Source organism: Colossoma macropomum, unplaced genomic scaffold (assembly GCF_904425465.1).
Source record: "Colossoma macropomum unplaced genomic scaffold, Colossoma_macropomum, whole genome shotgun sequence".
Classification (NCBI taxonomy): Eukaryota; Metazoa; Chordata; class Actinopteri; order Characiformes; family Serrasalmidae; genus Colossoma; species Colossoma macropomum.
The window spans coordinates 30010545-30026161 of NW_023494788.1; the positions used below are offsets into that span (position 1 = coordinate 30010545).

The following is a 15617-nucleotide window of genomic DNA, read 5'->3' on the forward strand; positions in this document are numbered from 1 at the left end:
AATTCCCGTTTAATGCATTAGTTTACGCCCTCTTTTTACTGTAGGTCTAAAAATGAGACTTGCCTTATTAGTCTTATGTACAGCAGTAAGTCTTGTAGCGTTGCGTTTAGTCAGGCTACCTGATGGCAAACTACACGTTGCCACACCAAAGTTCGGTGTAATACACTTGTTAATCGTACTTTGGATGTTTTACAGCCCGAGTAAACGGTGGTAAACAGTGTGAAGTAAAGTAGTGCATGTTCACTCTCGCTGAACCCTGGGCCATTACGTCATCGCCTGACTCCGGCGGAGTCCTCCAGTATCCCAGCATTCCCCGAGCGCCCTGCAGCGTATTGACAAAGAAAAAAGGAAAAACAGGGTGGGATTTGCACAAAACATCGCTTCAAAGATCGCAGTCGAGAGGAAGGTAAACTTTTACTCTTGCTGATTTACGGTGTGAATAAGGAGACTACGCAGTGGCTCGGACTGTTAGAGCTGTGTTTGTCCGGGAAGATCAAGTGAGCGGTGTTTTGCCATCATCATCATTATCATTTAATCATCCAGCTGGCCGGGAACAGCTGACAAATCCAACAACGGACATGATCTGAAATCATTTGTTTCAGGGTCTAAAGAGAATAACGTCGCTTGTCTTTATACTAAGAGGCCAAAGTGAAGAAATGGCTGTTACACAGCTGGCTAACGTTAGCCAAGAAGTGTCCATGTAGCCCATGTAGTCACTGCGTTAACGTTAGCTAGCTGTCTGACTGACATGGTCAGGTAACGTTACCTAGAATTAAGTGGCCTCTAATACCCATTTTCCTGTAACAGATGTTTGATAAAAGGCCAAATAACAGCGTGTCAAAGACCCCCGGAAACGAGCCAAACTGGAGTTCATGGTGCCATCTCGTAGATAATTCCAGCAGGACCATTTGTCCAGGGAGTATTTCAGAGGTTAGACAGATAAATGAAGTCAAAAGTCTGTCCGAAAGGAAGTGATTAGGGATATTCCTCCTCGGCTTTTTTCACTCTTATGTTATCCATCGTATCGAGAAATCCTGCTTTGACAAAACCCAGAACCAATGTCTGCGTAAGTAAGTTAGATAACGATTTCTGACTCTTTCTGGCAAAGTTCAATACATTGTTGGTTCACAATAACTGGACTCGTTTGGGTCATGAACTATGTTAGCTAAGCCTCCTTTGTGGCTGGTAGACTTGGTAGTTTGGCTTAGTATGAGCATTTGTGGTGTATCTACATAATAATCTACTGTCTATTAGGTGTAATATTGAAACTACACCTCTAACATGTAATTTTGTACACTATTGTCTTGTTAAAGCGAATCTGGAAAGTCTTGCGAAACATCCCCGCGATGAGCGTTTCAGTAAACACGGTCACGTGACCCAGCCACATGGCGCTGCCACAGCGCTCAATTACCTTTTATTGTCTATCTTATTGCTTGTCTGACATTTTAAAAATGTTTAGTCATTTTACAGATGTTTTCAGATTAAGGGCCAGATTTAATTTTGAAAAATGAATACTTTCAGCATATGTACAGGAAATGGTGAATAACAAAAATATTCACAAACGATTTTACAGTTATTTGATTCTTGAATTTTGTAATATTGAGTGTGGATTCATTTTTTTTAACAATAACTGTTAATGAAAGCGTTGCTAAATAAGACGTCTTACTAAATGTTAATATATTGCTATATATTAGTATTTAGCAATATTAATGTATTGCTAAATGTTAATATATTGCTACTACAATATAGTAGCAAAATATTAATATACTGCTACTATATTGTAGCACTCTGTGGGTCACAGTACTGTGGGTCACAGCACGGTTCTGTTAATAGGGAGCTGCGTAAACAATTCCTTTGTTTTTAAAGGCTGATCGTCATGCTGCATAGGAGCTGAGAGAGCAAGGCTGGCTGAAGTTTGAGGGAGCTTTTGCACCCTTGGAGCCCAGAGAGAGAGAGACAGAGTGGAATAAGCTAAAGGGAGGGCTAAATGCGCTCAGTGTGCGCCAATGCAGCAACAGAGCCGGCAGCCTGACCTAGTGGAAGGAAGACTTCCAGTGTTTGTGTTCCCTACCGAGCTGGTTTTCTATGCAGACGAGCAGGCCTCACACAAGCAGGTGCTCACGCTCTACAACCCATATGAATTTGCACTCAAGTTCAAAGGTGAGTGGTGGCTCGACAGGAGTCATTTGCTGTGCAAGCAATGCAACATACCTCAAATGGTGCATTTATGAATTTTTCAATTAATTTTGCTCTCTCAGTTCTGTGTACAGCGCCAAATAAGTATGCAGTAGTGGACGCCACCGGTGCCGTTAAGCCACAATGCTGCGTAGACATGTAAGCCACACTTCACTTCCAGAGAACTAGTTCTTCTTTAAAGGGGCATTCTGGCCTTAAACTAGCATTTAATAATATTTACATACATACATACATAATAATATTTAATATTACTTTATTTGTCACGTTATGTCTTATTTTGTAGTGCAGAATTGCTCAGCCTCATCAGTTTGGTAGAATTCTCTGTTTTGTTTTTATCTATCAGGGTTCTCTCACGACAGTACCCAGCATACATTACACAAATGCATCAACCAGTCATTGAGAATCGCTACAGCGCTCAACAAATCTGCACTCGTAGCCACTGATTGAGATGCTAATAAATGCATCTGTAGTGCTAGCTAGCGTTAGTGATATTGTACTAACCTCAATGGATCGTCAAATTTTTTTCTTTGTTAAAGCTACACCATATAAAATTTTGGGGATTTGGAGACCTCTCTGGTGGAAATGAGTAAGTGCGCAAAATACTTTGTAACGTCAGTTGTGCTTCGGACCCCTCCTGAGCAGATGAATCTGATGATTGAGAGTGCGTTAAGAGTATTCAAACGAACTCAGTCAAAACTTGTTGAAATATGTGTCTTCTGAGGATGTAAGTGAATTATCTGCTGTTGTCACTGTATTTTCATTGGTATAATGTTGATTTTGTATTTGAGAAACATTGGACCTTCTTTTTGGGCCTGTGCATGTGGCATTAATAAGCCTGACATCTCTGACTTGTAAATGCTTATTTCAGGCTTTACAGGGTGTTTTGCAGCGGTGCTCCATATTTTAGCATGTTTTTTCTTACGAGTAATGTTACTTATTTTGCTTTCAATAAAAAAAAAAATTACATGGTGCAGCTTTAAAGGAATTATTCAGCCAGCTGGTGAAAATAATTTCAAACAGCTTTGCCCCAGTTATCCACCCCAAAGCGCTTCCACTTTCAAATTTGCTTCCACCTTTAAGTTACATCATCAGAAAGGGGTTTTCCAAGACTAGAAACCAGAACATCTCGTTTTAGAGACTACTGTAGCACTGCAGATTTACTGATTCAGTAATGATTAATTTTTTTATTTAGGCCAGAGTGTCCCTTTAATTTTCTTAATAGAACAGTGTAGTGCACAAGTGTCCAATCTTATCCGCAGAGGGCCAGTGTGGCTGCAGGTTTTCACTCCAACAAAGCAGGAGGTCACCTGATGCAACATTTGAAGACTAAGACCAACTGATTAAACAAGTGGAATCAGGTGTGCTTCGGCTTGTTTTGAGTGAAAACCTGCAGCCACACTGGCCCTTTGCGGATAAGATTGGACACCCCTGGTGTATCAAAAATCAAATGAATTTCTCTTTATCTCAAATGTAGACAGTCAGACAAGGAATGTTTGGTGTCCAAAGTTTGCTTCTTTAGTTTTGCTCTGGAGCTTTGAAACATGTAGCTATCAATTAAATTAAGTGTATACATCAGGAATTAGCACTATGCTGGCTGCATGCCTAATTCATCACATATTTGCTTCAAACCACATCGAATTGTGAAGTAATCTCACAAAGACTTGTGTGGTTTCTGGGACAATGTGACGTATTGTTATCTATAAAAATAGACAAAAGTACAGAAACAATGCAGGCTTCAGGGTGGCTGCTCCTGCTGGTTTTAAACTTTGTGACGTACCTTCGTCCATTTTTATAGATGATAGAATGTCATACAGTGTCAGAAACCACAAAGCAAGTCTGTCTGAGATTACTTATAAATTCAGTGTGGTTTGAGGGATGACTTAGGCCTGCAGTTTGAACACTGCTAATTGGTTGCTCTAAACTTCTATTACTTGTTAACTACATTAGCCTTGTAGCTTCAGCGCAAAACTAAAGAAGGAAGCATCAGACACCAAACATGTTTTTGCTGACCAAATACACTCAGGAAGAAAGATAAAAATTGTGTGAATGTTCTTTTGCCAAACAAATTCTTTTTCTCTTTCTTTGTCTCCACCCTAGAACCTTTTTTAAGTAACCTCATTTTCTGTCCTTGTTTTGTTCTTGGCTTTTCTTCCTTTGTGTAGCGTGATCCGCCACAGAGATGTGCGGGCCTGCCACTATGGCGTGATAGATAAGTTCCGGCTGCAGGTGTCTGAGCAGAGTCAGAGGAAGGCTCTAGGCAGGAAAGAGGTGATGGCCACACTGCTGCCCTCAGCAGCCCAGGAGCAACCTCAAGTCCGGCCCCAAGAGGAGGAGCGGAGGATGAAGGAACAGCTGGCTGACAGTGTGTTCTTTGAGCAGACCGCATTCCAGACAGGTAGTCAGAAACTACTTTATTACTTGCTGGGAATGCTGACTAGTCACATGAACAGTGTAATGGGCGCCAGAGTTCTTTTTCATGTAAACCTTTCTGTCTATACCGTTGCTGTTGGGACGAAACCTTGTACAGTTGCAAAATGGTAATTTTACAGGAGTAAGAAAAAAACATTCTTTGCTTTCAATGTAATTTCAAGGAAAAAATTAATTCCAAGTAATTTTGGACCGTTTCTTTTGGTCCTTTCATCTTGAAATTTCAACACGATGTAAAAAAGTAACTGGCAAAATTCTGTTAAAAACAAACCAAAAAAGACTCGAATTGAGATACCAAGGTTTTGTCCTCACAGTGAGAATACAGTAGTGCTACACAAATGGACAATATGCTAGTATTGTTATCATGTTGCTGTGTATTGCCATACCTTGCAATACATTAAAAATGCATTAGCAAATCAATAATGAGACATGTTTAAAGGTGGGCCCGTGTTATTTTCACCAAAAGTACATGAGTACCACGATTCATTAAAACAGCCACAGAACAGTCACCTGGAACTATGTGATTTTTTTTTTTCCAATACTGACTTACATACTTTGCATTGAATTATAATAAGCTAGACATTAAGGTATTTTAGATGTTTTGTTCAATATTTCATGTTTTCTGTAAACAACAAGAAGCTATTAAATGATGATTAATGTATTGTAATTATCTATTTCTGGTAACTTCTTCCTTAAGATTTGACTGCTTCTTTTCAAATGTGAGACATTATGGATTTTAATTTTATTATAACTTATATGTCAATGAGTCTGAATGAACTTTCTGTACACATCCAACATTTCATCATTTTTTTTTTTTTACAGCGTCCTACAAATTAGTTGAAACTAATGAAATTTTAGAGTTGTAACATCACATTAAAATCATTTTACACATGTACAGTCACATGCAAACGTTTGGGTGCCCCTAGTCAAATGACAGTTTGTTGATTTTCAAAGTGAAAATAAGTTACACATCCTCTACAGAGAACACACCTCTGTACCTTTTAATACACAGATACTGTTTATTTGCTCAGTGTAACGTATTGGGGGGGGCTTAAAAACTGTTCTCTGTAGAGGATGTGTTAACTTACTTTCACTCACAAAATGAACAAAACGTACTTTGATTAGGGGTGTCAAACTTTTACACAGGACTGTATCAACTGCAACAAATTTGGTTTTATATTAATGAACAGCGATTCCATGATTAACATTTCACTCAAAATATTGAGTGAAATGCATGAAACTTCTGATACTGCAGTTCTATTTTGTGTCACTGGGCAGCACTAGAGAGCTACGTTCATTACAGAATTTCTAAATGTGTGTGGTTCACAGAGAGTCGTGCAGCATCCGGCGGCCCGAGCCTGCTCACTGTCCTATTGGGCCTGGTGTGTATGGCCGCCCTAATGCTCCCAACTTTGGGAGAGCAGGAATCCACAGTGCCTGTCTACCTCCACTTAAGTGTTAACAAGAAACTTGTAGCTGCTTATGTTTTAGGTGAGTTGTACAATGATTTGTTACAGATATCATTACTGAAAATGAAAAACTGCACATGAACATTTGGCCTGTTGCAATTATTTGATTTAACTTGTTTACTCAGTTTAAAAATTCTTGATTAAAACATACATTTTCAGTTAAACAGCAATGGTAAGTTGGCATTTTGGTTGTTTTCCATGATGATAATACATACAGTCGCTGTTTGGAATCACTTGCCATGTTCATATTTGTCATTTTATATACACTAATAACTTGTTCAATCTGGATTTAAATATTATGGTCTATTTACTAAAATGTATTTTAGATATTTCAGAAAATTTGGTTAACAAGATGTGAATGAAATGCTAAATTCTATTATGTAATTATCTATTTATATATAATAAATTCATTCTCGATTCTGTAGAGCTTTCTCTGTCATTTAAGAGTCTTCTGTAGCTCCGTTCATCATTCTGGACACATCTGATTTTTTTTTTCTTTTTAACAGCTTCCTACTGTCCTACCAATTATCTAAAAGTTTTGAGAATGAACAGGACTAACAAAGTTGAATCGTTTTATAAACTTGCCTGCAACCGAATTGCTTTATAATGTCCAAAACATTGATTCCAAACTTTTGAATGCTAGTGTACATCACAACCTTTCAGCCACTGCTCACCATGTTTTTTGCTTGTTGCTTTTCTCATACAGGTCTTCTTACAATGGTTATCCTTCGCACATAGAGTGCTGCTGGTTGACATCTTTGTACAGAGGAACTGAGAAGAAGAGGGGAAATACAGACATTTGCACAACGAGAAGAGTTGTGAGGGGTGAGCGTACAGAAAAAACAAAAAAAAAAAACAAAAACAAGCTACCCTCTTAACAGGAACTAACTGCTTCAACGACATTACAAACTTTTAGACACAAAGAAGATGCAATGATCCTGGGGCAAAGGGAGGGAGGCACTCTAGGTGTACAAACAGAAACACTGACTGAGCTGGCACCTGAGCCAAGCTGACTATCAGGGGAGGTGGGAAGATGTTTGTGTGTAGAACCACAAGGATGCGTTAAATTAAATGTGTTGTTTTACTTCATATCCTGTGTGTCTGTGCCGTTTTGTTTACCGTCTCAAATGGAACGACGAACGCTGTAATGAGCATGCATGTAGTTTGTCTGCAATGAGTCCTCACATTTTCACCAAACCATGTCTGTCACCCATGTTTGCTTTTCATTCACCTATCTAGTCCTGTACGCAAGAAAAATCTCTTAGATGTTCCCATAGAATAAACAAAGCTGATTTTTCAAAAAGCCTTTCTGAATATGTACCGTGTGATGACGGGATGTTTTAGGACAGCATGTGCAAATGGCCAGCACGGATTTCAGACTGCTAGTTGCTGAGGACTTTTGTCTAAACAGGTTTTCTGCACCTAAATGGTGCTCAAATTTTAGATCTAACATGTTCATGGGTTTCTTATTGCACACTCAAATTATGAGTTACAACCATACATTCAAGGTTGTTCTGAGTTAAATTCTGCTATATCTTTCAAGGGACAAAAAAAAAAAAACATTGTGATATCTGCTGTAAACATGCCTACTTGCCTCTTACAGCAGTGATAGAGGAGGCTCTAGAGCACGATTTTCTGTTTAAAGACTAGGAAACCCCCTTCTTATGATGTGTTGTGAAATTTTCAAAGACTGCAAGTGCTTTGGGGTAGATACTTGGGGTTAGCTGTTTGATCTTTTTTTCCACAGACTGGCTAAATTATTCCTTTAAAGGGCCCATATTGGAAAGACCAATTTCCCTCAATTTTCTTGAAATCTGAGGGAAGTGTGCAAACATTGTTAAAGGTTTAAAGTAGCGTTCAGCCCCCAGTCCACATGAAAACTAAGCTGTTGAATTCATTGTTTGAAACTAATGTACATGCATATATCCACCTATTTAACCTACAACTGTTTAGCCCCACCTTTTCATGCTTAAGTTATAAGTAGTGTAACATTCTAAATGTAAAGGTCAGTCAATCAGAAGAGAGGTCATTTACATGCATCAGTCTTTAAGGCTCAGTAATAGAAACAGCCTGTTTAGCTCTAAAGGATGAGCACAGTGCTGCACTATAGAATACTACATAACATTAAGTGCTAGTTTTAGGCTGAAGTGCTCTGAACGAGCTGTACTTTCAGCAATAACTAAAAGTAGTAGTGTCTGGAAGGAAACTGGCTTATTTTGAAAGAATAAATGCAAGTTACATCTTCATTGAACAAAAAAACTGCATCAGTATTCTCATATTTGGAATCACATACAGTGGTAGAACATGCCTGGTAAAACACACCTCCTTCCAGCTAATTTCCCTTTAGGTCTTGAAAGTACTCATTTAAATAGAACAATCCAGAGTGAGTCAGACTGCTGTGGCTCAGCATCCCAGACATTTGCACAAGGTTTACGCATTTATACTCTTTACATTAAAAACACTTACAATGGGAGAAAGCATGCAACCCTGTACTTAATGAGATCTCATTCCTCAAAAAAAAAAAAAATTACCAATAGCAATAATTGTAGGACAAATAATTTATTTTGTAATCTGAAGATCACTGATATGAAGGGGACAAGAATTTTTTTGTCCATTTAGAGCAGAGCACAACAAAGATTTCATCATGTAAGCTCTTAACTCACTCTTCAAAACTTTAACACACAAACTTAGGTTCACGCTTTTAAAAGTACTCTGTTCATTGAGTCTAGAGGACAGCGTAAATTAAATAAAATATCAGACAAGTCCACAGGACAAAAACAAATCTGTAAAGCAAACCACAAAGTTCAACCATCTATACAGTACAGGAAGGGGACTTACAAGGCCCACTTACTGCTTTGTTTGATAGCAAAGAAAGACATTCAGAAAAAGGATACATGTCAAAGTTTTGTGTCTGTCACTTTTCTTACATGGAGGGGAAGTCACACCTTTAAATTCACTTCAAAAAAAAAAAAAAATAGATATATTTATATAGGATTTACAATCACTTCCTTGTTTGCAAATAAATCTGAATTTATGAGGCATCATACCATGCTCTGAGGAAATAAAGCCGTTTCTTTGTTTTCCCAAATGAAACTCATTTATAAAACCATTTACAAAAAAATACTATTTACTAAAATAACTCAAGCCTAAATTAATAACAACTTACACAAGTACAATTTTACATCTCTTATATACAGATCTTTAATGGCACACTACTTTTATAAATCAGTAGACCTTTCCCCCAAAGAAACAAATCTTCTGTTTATGATGAGATTTAATTAACGTCGTCTGTCGCACTTGTTTAATCGTCTAACAGCACCTAATTCCAATCTTCCACTGATCTAAACTGCTTCTGCATCTTAGCACAGACGTTGCTTTTGCAGTGACTTGCAGTAGTTCATCCCATCAAAAAAAGGCATAGAACAAAGAAAAATCCCTTTAATTCATTCAAGGGTGTCACCGTCACACAGTGCAATATTCTAAAGGCGGATGAAAAAAAGGTGTAGCTACTGAGCGCTTAAAGGGTAGTAAAATGCACTGCAGTCACAGCTCTCTAAAGCTATGATGAGTATAAACCATGTTGTAGAATAGTATACCTGAAGAAAAATTGCAACACAGGCTGTAAAAATGTGCTGTAGTGTTGAAGTCCTGGATTTAGTGGTGACCACCCCCCTTAATATTGCATTCTACCAACATTCATTCCATATCTAAACAGCTGACGACAACCGTTAACTCCATTAGACAAATGTAATGAAGCACTAAGTGTGATAAATAGAATCTCATACATGTTGTCCCCCACTCCTGCCATCTACATGAATATCAAGAGAGGACAATCTTTACAGTTGACCACTCTTAAGCAGAAACAACTCAGGTCGCAAATGTATGCAAGTGCAATTGCACCTCTAATAAAACTCCACAAGGGGCTGACTGTCAGTTAACTGGTCGAACACTGCACACATTCACGTCTGCACAAGATTATAAATGAGAGACTAATAACAAATCACATTATATGTACATACTTACAAAACCAAGAGCAGGAACAAAAATAAGTTAAATTCTTTCACACAATACCTGTTGGCAATCTGCTTATGCAAATTAAAGACCTATTACAATAGTCTTGGATACAGCCCACAGGCAAGCTAATGGTGCTGTCGCGAGAGGGAACACTTCACTCTCTAAGAGCCATATCCTTATGGTGGCATTCCTCTAATAGAAGAGAACTACAGTAACAAAGCCATATACAACGGCAGGGCTCTGGAAGGCTGTTTGCTTCGTTATGGAGCTACACCCCATCTATTACATCCTTATATAGCAGCTGGTGCAAACAGCATCCACAGTCTTCATCCCCACATATCACCCTGATGGTACTGTCCACACAAAGATTATCTGCAGGGCTTTGGTTTCCTTTAATACAGACACCCCACTCAGCTTCACCGCACTGTCCCACTGGAAAGCAAACCCCAGGAGAATTCGAAGACCAGATCAAAAGCAAGGTTGGGAAGGCATAGGAACAGAAGCTCAAATGTGTGCAGAGGGCCCTAACGGACGCTCTTATCCTCTAACCTCAGCGTAACGGCTCTCTGATACATGCTCACTTGGGGGAGAGGTCCTGGAGGGGGGTGAAGGGAGAGTTGCTGGAGGAGGGTGACACTCCTTCCATCTTAGCAGGAGAGCCTGAGGAGGAGCCAACACTGCTGAGGCTCCCATCGAGCAGGTCTGGAGAAATACTAGTAGGAGAGAAAATCCAATTAAGGGTTATAAAGACCACAGTAACAACATACCATACATAAGACCCCAATGATACGAGGGTCAGAGAGCTTTTAGTTACAAATAAAAGGTCTAAGTTTACGAGCTTTTCTTCAGGAAACTGTTGTGCTTCTAAGGATGTGCATAGGCGCTCAAGTACTGTTAACCATTTGAAGCGCCACTATTCTAAAACTGAAATCACTATTTGGATCTTCGTCCCATTTCGTCACAGGAAGACGGAGAAAATAAAAGCCAAAGAGGCAATAAAACGCTGATTTTATGTTTTAACATAACTGTAAAATGTGAAAGTTTTGCTCATATTTGTGAGTATATTATACTTTGCTACTCCAAAACGTGAGTGCTTCAACGTATGCACAATGCCAGGGATGCATTGTCAAGGACATGAGGGGCCAGAGATAGCATGGCCAGTACTGCTACAGATTTGAGATTGCTAGAATAAAACTCCCCATTAATCAATTTATCAGCATGTAAAGTAAACTGACAAACCCTGATGTTTTCTGTAGATATTATAATGAATCATAGGGAAATGTACAAATGTCATCCCCCCTAGTTGTGCAGCCATTTCATTCCATGCCATTCCAACCACAGGGCACAGCAGTGTAATCCCAAAAGATACTGTTACACCAGATTGTTGCTGTCACACCGAAAGTGTCTCCAAAATTGCAAATAACGCAGCAAATTCTTTACTCTTACTGTTAAGTCAATGTAAAGAAATTTTATCCTAAGCAATTTGGAGCATTTCTGTTTGACCATTAATCATATAATTTTCACACCACGAGAAGGACATCTGTGCTCAAATGATGTAAAATAACTTTTTTTTTTGGACAGCGATGAAATACAGCTGCTAGCTGTAACTCACCAGGAGCTGAGTTCTGGTAGGTGGGATGTCTCTGTGGACAGCATGGTGGTGGTACCTTGGAAGAGTCTCTTGGGCTGGCTCTCTGGTTCCATCTCACCTGAAACTTCCAACCAACACACTAAAAGTCATTTCACACCCCTGTGTACATAATCTTCTGTGAGACTTAACACAACATCATATACAACTTTTACCCCTAATAGATGGTACTATGCTGTGCTTTTTTTAAATATGGGAAAAAAAATGTTTCTTGTGCATGCCCCCTTACCTTTACGTTTGATAGGGCCCAAGATGCTGGGCCTAATGCAGTTAATAGGGCTCTGACTTCTCCTACTGAGGAAATAGACAGAAATAGCTGAAATTCATTGAGCACTTCCAAATCACACTAAAATAAACAGAATGTTTTTAGTAACAAATTAGATCGCAGGATCTTACCTAAAGCGACGTGTTGGGCTGGGGATAGGGCTAGGATTTAGACCATTACTGCTCACCAAGATTTGCAGAGATGGAGAGAAGCACTGCTGCTCAGTGAGGAAAAAAGAAAGAAAGAAAAAATATGAATATTTTGTCTTAAATCTATTGCATTCAAGATGTTGGAGTGCAGGACTATGTGTACATAGCTCCTGTTAATACAACAAAATATACAAACCTTCTTCCCAATTCCTCTAGTGGGAGATGGAGCTGGAGACACAGGCACAAAATCTATACGTTTTGGGGACGATGATGAGGACTTCTCAAAGTCATTGTCACTCTGGAAGAACAAAACACCAATTTACCAACGTTACCCCTCGAAATATAACTAGTTTATTGTTGGAGTACTATACTACCAACACAGTCTGTTCTTGAGAGACTGGTGGCCCTGTTAACTCCATGACATTTACTTTAGCATGCTGTATCTTACACGTCCACAATCTCATCAGTGGGGAGAGGTGGAAGTCTTGTGGCTCTAAAGCCACCGCATGCAAAGTCTTTAAACAGTCAACAGTACTTTACATAGTATTATGCAGCTCACAAGCAAATTAACATGTGGGTTTCTGTCTCTGAAGAATTAAATGTCAAAAGTACATTCCTTTGTTTTGTGAGGCATTAATACATATGAATAGCCTTACCAGACTGAGACTCTCTTCCCATGACTGGCTCATTTGCATGGCTGCCTGTACCTCCCTAGTTGAAAAAGAAGGACAAAAGACAAACACAGGTTGTTGATTTTAAGTTTATAAGTTCAAGTGACAGCAACCCAAAATACACCTAAAACTGTTTGCTATTCAGCATACCAACAGAATATCAACATTTGTGCTTTGAAAACAGAAAAGGAAACTGACAGTCTAAAGATCAATGTTGGTCAAAGCACAGTTTAATACTGTGCCCTGTTTGCCATCTTTATTGTGTGTACATTTCATTAAACAAGTATGAAAACTGTTAGTCACTTCTCTACAATAATAAAAGGAACTGTAGACCCAGTTGCTTACCGTTCATGAGCCGTTTCCCTGTTCATTACATCAACACCCTCCTCCTGCAAAGAAACAAAGCATTATTACCTATAAAATTAAAATGATAACACCACTCAACTGGTATTCCTGTATTATACAATATTCTGCATAAGCAAGACTAACTACATATTACTGCACTTATGCAGTTAAGAGTACAGAGTTTGAATTCAAAGTATAAGCATAATTTGACGTTCATGTTTGTACTTATTTTTCCACACTGATGGGCATTTTACCTGTTTGATCCTTTGAAGTCTAGTGCTAGGAACTCGAACCGGGGAGGATGGGACCTGAATCAATGTTACATAAATAAGAAGCAAAAACAAGCTGTACTTTCACAGTAATTTAATGTTTTCCACAACAGTCTAATGCCAGGAACCACTGCACAGCATGCTACGTACCATATTGGGTCGATTAACAAGAGTTGTGCTGTTTCTCCTGCTGCGTAGAACCTCTCTTTGGAAAACCTGAGAGCCGTCACTGAAAAAAAGGAGTAAGCACACATTACTATCAGACAATAAAAGTTAACTAATACAATTGCCAAAAAGAGGGTACTGCATTCGGCATGTCTTGGCTTTGTCAATGTATGAGTTTTATACTACCAACACAGTCTGTGCTTCAAAGACTGGTGGCCCTGTTGACTCAAAAAGTTTTTCTAGCATGACTGTGAACCCATACTCCAGCATGCAGAATACAGCTGTATAACAGTCATGCATGCACAAGGTATCCTGTGTGTGCTCTCGACAAAGCGCCCTAAACGAAAGGCGATATACAGGTAAGCCATTTCAAATAAAGTCATGCAAGGAACTTAGGATTAGTAATGAACCTTAAGCCATTTATCATAGGCTCGCTGTTGGATCTCCTCAGGTGTCCGTCGCTCTGAACAAGTGCGGAGGGGATATCGAGGTCCAGCTCCATCTTCTCCTGCGACATTATTCCTTGATTGTTCATCGTAGCTACCGTCGTCCTATCACGATTTATCTACCAGAATGCTACATCTTTGGAAGTCGTGAGGAGGCCAAACCAGGTCGATGGTCGAAGTCGGGCTTAGGGGCTCATCTCGCAGTGCTCAGTGAGAGAAGACTGCTTGTGTGCTTTTGACGTTCAGAACCGAAAGAAGCTTTTAGCTACATGCATGGCTAACACATCAGTCGGAGCAGGCTAAAGCAAGACTTCGCGCCCGCACACCAAGGCACGTACCCATCCTTTCACTCCGAGACTAAACTCGTCTGCGCCACCCCTAACTCGCTGGCTAAACGCTAGCTGGCTAACTTCTTCGTCCCATGCGCTGGCTGGCTAACTGTGTGTCTCGTTAGCTTAGCTCGACACCCCGCCGTCCGACTAACAAGCCCGGTCAAGATAGATCAGCCCGAAATTTCCAACAAGTCTCCATGCACGAGTTGTTGTGGGGAGCACTCGAGCAGAACAAAACCTCCGAGAACTAAACCCCGAACCCGTTTTCTCTCAAGACACCACAGCCAATACTAATTCAGGAACGAAATAACGATAGCTCGCCTATGAGGCACAGTAACACTCAGCTGGCCATCATCGAGAAGGGAAACTAGCTTTCTAGCTAATTAGCCTGCTAGACGCGCTATCCGTGATGCGCCGCTGCTGATGCGCTAGCCTGAGAAAAGATAAACCGCCGAATGAGGTGTAAACCGAGCCAACGGCCAGCTGCCTTCCGACGGCTCCTATTTCCCCGGTTCCCTGCGTGGACTCCAAGTTAACTCAGCAGATAATTTAGCTGCGACAACCATTTCACTCAAAGTTGTGTTTATCAATCCTTGGACGCTGCAGTGAACCTCCAGCCTCAACCAAGCTTTCCCGCCCCTTCTGTTTCTAACCAGTGACTGACAACGCCGAGAGCCAATCAGATCGCCTCGTACTTTTTTCAAACGGAGCTCAGGGAGGGAGTGGCCAATGAAAACGCAGCGTGTTTTCAGCTTCCTGGAGACGTTAGGGTTCGACGTCACGTTGTACCGCCCTCCCTCTCGGCCCGAAGAGACACACATGCGTGTGTTCGGTTCTTTGTTGGTGGAGTTACCACGCAACTCATTTACCGAAAAATAAGAAATGAGAGAAATACAAACTTAATCGAAATATTTTCACTGAAACAGGGAGATACGTTGAAAATGCTGCTGTATTCTCGTTCATCTTTAAAGAGTCCTTGGCGTGGACAGACCTCGTATAGCTCCTGTTTTGTACAGGCCTGACAGTAATGAGCACAGCAAACCCAGCTGCTAGGCTACATGAAGATAAAGCAAAGATACCCTACGACTAGGAACATACGAAAGCACCTTCTCATGTTACTGTTGTTGTTGTATTTTACATTGCATACTCATAATGTTTAAAAGCTAAAGAAACACCACACTGAAAAAGACATATTCCAGGCTGGGTTCTGAGGCCTTACCT

The 15617-nt window shown here is 40.0% G+C and overlaps 2 protein-coding genes and 2 non-coding genes across 9 annotated transcripts; 1 reads left to right on the forward strand and 3 right to left on the reverse strand.

Annotated features, from left to right (window-relative positions):
* Positions 1-221: 221 nt before the first annotated feature.
* On the forward strand, positions 222-7181 carry mospd1 (motile sperm domain containing 1). Of its 3 annotated transcripts, none has more exons than XM_036569128.1 (6): positions 222-406; positions 1867-2160; positions 2259-2334; positions 4359-4591; positions 5953-6114; positions 6799-7181. In XM_036569128.1, exons 2-6 carry the CDS (start codon positions 2007-2009, stop codon positions 6828-6830), a joined length of 657 nt encoding a protein of 218 aa, XP_036425021.1. In that variant the 5' UTR covers positions 222-406; positions 1867-2006; the 3' UTR covers positions 6831-7181. The 3 variants fall into 3 exon arrangements, with proteins under 3 accessions (XP_036425021.1, XP_036425022.1, XP_036425023.1); XM_036569129.1 differs by having other exon boundaries at positions 391-497; XM_036569130.1 differs by lacking the exon at positions 222-406 and adding an exon at positions 504-1066.
* A 1454-nt stretch (positions 7182-8635) lies between these two features.
* On the reverse strand, positions 8636-15030 carry fam122b (family with sequence similarity 122B). Of its 4 annotated transcripts, XM_036569125.1 has the most exons (11): positions 14029-15030; positions 13604-13682; positions 13439-13492; positions 13185-13228; positions 12825-12879; positions 12365-12466; positions 12151-12236; positions 11984-12048; positions 11719-11821; positions 10656-10819; positions 8636-10538 (listed from the first exon to the last, which is right to left on the reverse strand). In XM_036569125.1, exons 1-10 carry the CDS (start codon positions 14151-14153, stop codon positions 10684-10686), a joined length of 849 nt encoding a protein of 282 aa, XP_036425018.1. In that variant the 5' UTR covers positions 14154-15030; the 3' UTR covers positions 8636-10538; positions 10656-10683. The 4 variants fall into 4 exon arrangements, with proteins under 4 accessions (XP_036425018.1, XP_036425019.1, XP_036425017.1 ...); XM_036569126.1 differs by having other exon boundaries at positions 8636-10819; positions 11984-12045; XM_036569124.1 differs by having other exon boundaries at positions 8636-10819.
* Positions 12521-12680, reverse strand: LOC118807406. Its single transcript, XR_005007218.1, has one exon. It is a non-coding gene; the product is annotated as a small nucleolar RNA U109 (small nucleolar RNA).
* LOC118807407 lies at positions 13783-13892 on the reverse strand. Its single transcript, XR_005007219.1, has one exon. It is a non-coding gene; the product is annotated as a small nucleolar RNA U109 (small nucleolar RNA).
* Positions 15031-15617: the final 587 nt, after the last annotated feature.

Excerpts from the sequence above, each read along its gene's own strand:
- mospd1 (XM_036569128.1), top strand. The coding sequence starts at position 2,007 with ATGCAGCAACAGAGCCGGCAGCCTGACCTAGTGGAAGGAAGACTTCCA. Across the intron at positions 2,161-2,258 it reads ATTTGCACTCAAGTTCAAAG|TTCTGTGTACAGCGCCAAAT; the intron begins GTGAGTGGTGGC and ends TTGCTCTCTCAG. Across the intron at positions 4,592-5,952 it reads GCAGACCGCATTCCAGACAG|AGAGTCGTGCAGCATCCGGC; the intron begins GTAGTCAGAAAC and ends TGTGGTTCACAG.
- fam122b (XM_036569125.1), bottom strand. The coding sequence starts at position 14,153 with ATGAACAATCAAGGAATAATGTCGCAGGAGAAGATGGAGCTGGACCTC. Across the intron at positions 12,880-13,184 it reads AGGGAAACGGCTCATGAACG|GGAGGTACAGGCAGCCATGC; the intron begins GTAAGCAACTGG and ends TTTTTCAACTAG. Across the intron at positions 10,820-11,718 it reads CTACCAGAACTCAGCTCCTG|TATTTCTCCAGACCTGCTCG; the intron begins GTGAGTTACAGC and ends CTCTCCTACTAG.